Source organism: Coffea eugenioides, chromosome 3 (assembly GCF_003713205.1).
Source record: "Coffea eugenioides isolate CCC68of chromosome 3, Ceug_1.0, whole genome shotgun sequence".
Classification (NCBI taxonomy): Eukaryota; Viridiplantae; Streptophyta; class Magnoliopsida; order Gentianales; family Rubiaceae; genus Coffea; species Coffea eugenioides.
The window spans coordinates 34,220,678-34,224,340 of record NC_040037.1 but is presented as its reverse complement, the minus strand read 5'-3'; the positions used below and the strand labels follow the sequence as shown (position 1 = coordinate 34,224,340).

General features: G+C 38.4%; 1 protein-coding gene across 1 annotated transcript; it reads left to right on the top strand.

Annotated features, from left to right (window-relative positions):
* Positions 1–888: 888 nt before the first annotated feature.
* LOC113766462 (F-box/kelch-repeat protein At3g23880-like) lies at positions 889–1,500 on the top strand. The gene has a single exon (XM_027310655.1). The coding sequence runs from the start codon at positions 889–891 to the stop codon at positions 1,498–1,500; it is 612 nt and encodes a 203-aa protein (XP_027166456.1).
* Positions 1,501–3,663: the final 2,163 nt, after the last annotated feature.

The following is a 3,663-nucleotide window of genomic DNA, read 5'->3' as shown; positions in this document are numbered from 1 at the left end:
CCACAGAAAACTCGGTTAACAAGCTGCAATTCCGGTTCATCGTCTCGGTGATTTCAGTTTTCTTTTCTAGCACTTAGTCAGTTACTAAACAGAGTTTCCCTCGGTCAAGAACTCATTTTCTTTGCTAGAACCTAACATGCAGCTTATATATTCATTTAGGGCAAATTACATTTTAGCCCCCTGTGGTTTTCGCAAAAATCACATAACCCCCATGATTCAAAAGGCTATACATAAACTCCCTGTGATTTGGGTTGAACTGTCAAATAGACGGAAAGAAGCCATCGTGACGGTTCGTGGGCAAAATGTCCAAATTACCCTAATATAAATACAAAAAGAAAGCAGATGAAGTCAGACTCTCCCTTGCTCTGGCCTTTGTCGTGAGAAAGAGAAGATTATCGGCTTTTACCTTCGGACTTTGGAGAAGGTTCGGTGACTGGTGGGTAGTGATAAGGGTGGTGGGATCTTGGCTTGCGGAATTTGGCTGCTTTGGGGATTTCTTCTTACAGCTCCTTTCCTTATTTTTGTATTATTTCGCTTTTATTTTTTATTCCCTCCTTTTGAGTCTTGTGAAGGGGTTTGTTATTTATGGGTAGCGTGAAGAATTGTGTTGTAAAAAGAATCTGTCAGCCACTGGGGAGATATGGTAGGACACAGCCAGAGGACTTAGCAGCTTCTTCTTCTTCTTCTGTGTCTTCACACCATAACATTCTACTGTATCCTTCACACCGCCGACAACCCAAGCTCGTGCCACCCCTGAAATGAGAGTGAATTTCGGAACCAGAAATGGGAGGACCAGTCAATCAAAACAAGAGATGCCCTTTGACCCATGATGTGGACGCAGGGTCTTCCCCATCTGCAATTCAGTACATAACTAGAGTACGATAATCGATGTCCCCAAAGAAACTCCATCAATCTCAAATGCCGGTGGCCAAGGCTGCCTTAGCCCCAAATATTCCCAAAGAACTCACAGTCGACATACTCTTACGTCTTCCGCCGAAATCTATCGGTAAATTCAGGTGCGTCTCGAAGTCATGGCGATCTCTACTCTCCAACCCACTATTCATCACAGCCTACCTCACTCTTCATCTCCATTACCCCCAAAAACTCATCTTCTTTTCTTCTTCCCCTGTCCCTCTCTCTTCACGCAGCATCTACACCCGAACTTTCACTACCGCTGACAACCCTGGTTCCGAAGCTGTTTTGCAAAAGCTCACCCTTGCAGAGAACATTTTAGAGAATACATCTTCGAAGTACGCCTCAATTGTTGGTTCTTGCAACGGGTTGGTGTTGGTGTTAGGATTCAGAATGGAGATAGGCTTCCGGGATACAATGTATTTGATAAACCCCACGACCATGGAGTTCGTGAAATTGCCCGCTAGCCCTTTGGTTCGGGAGGCTGTTCGAATTGGGGGTGCATTGGGTTATGATAGTTCTAATGATGATTACAAGATCGTTACTGTCTCGTGTGATGAACCCACGAGTAATGAAACTTCTAGTTAGCATTCTTTTTGTGTACAGTTAGCATCCTGTCCACATCAGGGTCAAAGGGTAATATGGGAATGGTTCTTATTGATACCAGTAGTACAAGCGCGTTTTGCCCACGAACCGTCACCAAGTGTTCATTCCGTCTATTTGACAGTTTAACCCAAACCACAGAGAGTTTATGTATAGCTTTTTGAATCATGGGGGGTTATGTGGTTTTTGCGAAAACCACAGGAGGCTAAAATGTAATTTGCCCATTCATTTATACCAGATAAATAAACAAGAGATTGTTGAAGTTTCTTACCTTTTTCCTCCTAAAGCTCGATAATTACAGATTGCTCTCTTCTCTCGGCTCTGGTTCCTCCCACTCTTGCACCCGCTATCCTTCTCCCCACTGATGTAGCTGATACTCGAAGTTGCAGCCTGGTTTCTCCTCTTAGCTCTCGGCTTTGGTTGGTTAAAAAGTGCAGAAATGGAAAAGCGGTTCAGTTGCTCTTTTTTTTTTCCTCTCTCGGCTGTTGCTGCCTAAGGAAAAATGCAGAGCTATCTCACTCACTCTCCCAGTCGATAACTCCAAAGAACTGATCACTCACTTCCTCTCCAGTCGGTGGGAACAATTCTAAGCTCTCCACTCAGTTTTATTGCTACCATTCTGATAGTTTGTTGGCCGCATGGTGGTTTAGCCAAGACTCAAGGTTAGTTAGGTCATTTGGTACCAATTTAATTGCTTACTAAGGAGCTATGGTTTTTTTAGTTTACACATTAACTCCTAACTTTGGTTATATATATTTTTACACCATTCCAAAGTATTTATAATTTCTCGATTTGGTTGTAAAATTTAAATTTTGACCTTTAATCGACCAATTATTATTTCTAATAGCAAAATGAAAATAATACATGCAAGACCTACACAAAAATTTTCTAGGGTTTTCACACGCTGCCACTGCCACTGCCACTCCCACCCCAATTGGCCCCCTCTCCCCCCCCAATTGGCCCCCTCTCCCCCTCACGTTACGTATTTTTATTAATGAAAACTTTTCTCGTAAATGGCCTGCTCTTTATGGCTTTCCTTCATTATATGATCAAAATACCAGTTTTTAACGAGCATTTTACATCTATTTACTTAGTACTTTAAACAATGATATTTAGCTATTTCTTTCCTTATTAGACCAACTCTTTTGACTTGTGAATTTTTTTGCTCTCGGAAAAAAATTTTCGATTAATTTTTTATAGAAATGCAAAAGGAAAAAATTAATTATGTATAAATTCCAAAAATACTAATTTATTCACAGGATAAAATCAGAGTAAAATTTCTAGTGAATAAATGGGTTTAATATGTAATACCCGTGTTCCCAGTAATTACTATTTATTTTTGACTTTCCTCCATAAAGTGCTCATTTTTCCCTTTTTCCATGAATTACCAGCTCTTTATATCACTTCTCCATGAATTATTTATTTAATTCATGTTGCATGCATAATCCACCAGTCTCCATTTCATAAGTCTAGGGTACCGAAGGATTAATAATTTATTTATTAGATACAGTCAGAGTAAATGGCGAATATGTGGGTTTAACATGTTATACCCATTTTCTCATAAATTTTTTATTAATTATGCAGGGTACCATAGGATTAATAATTTATTTATCAGATAAAATCAGAGCAAATAGCCAATTATACCCATTTTCCATTTATTCTTTATAGAAATGCTACCAATTTACAGTTTTGTTGCATGAAGTGCCCATTTTTTCATAACATACCAGTTCTTTATGGCACTCCAACATATGAACAAAGCACCCACTTTTTATGGGTCGTTTACTTTTACATATTTAATTGATATTAAATGTATAATCCACTGGTTTACCTTTCATAAATGTAGGATACCAATGGATAACATTTAAAACACATTCACAGATTTGGTATTTTAAATAATGGCAACTCTTTATGGCAGTCCTCCAACATATGAGCAAAGTGCCAATAATTAAATTAGTAATTTTTTTGATTTATACATAATTAAATTTTTTTTTTTGCATTTTCACAAAAAATTAATGAAAATTTTTTATCAGAAAGCACAAAAGTCAAAAGGATTGGTCTAAAAGGGAAAGGAATAGCAGATATGTACAGTACTTGTATTTCACGTTCGAAATGCTACAGTGCTGTTTTTGAAAAACATCTCCAAAAACA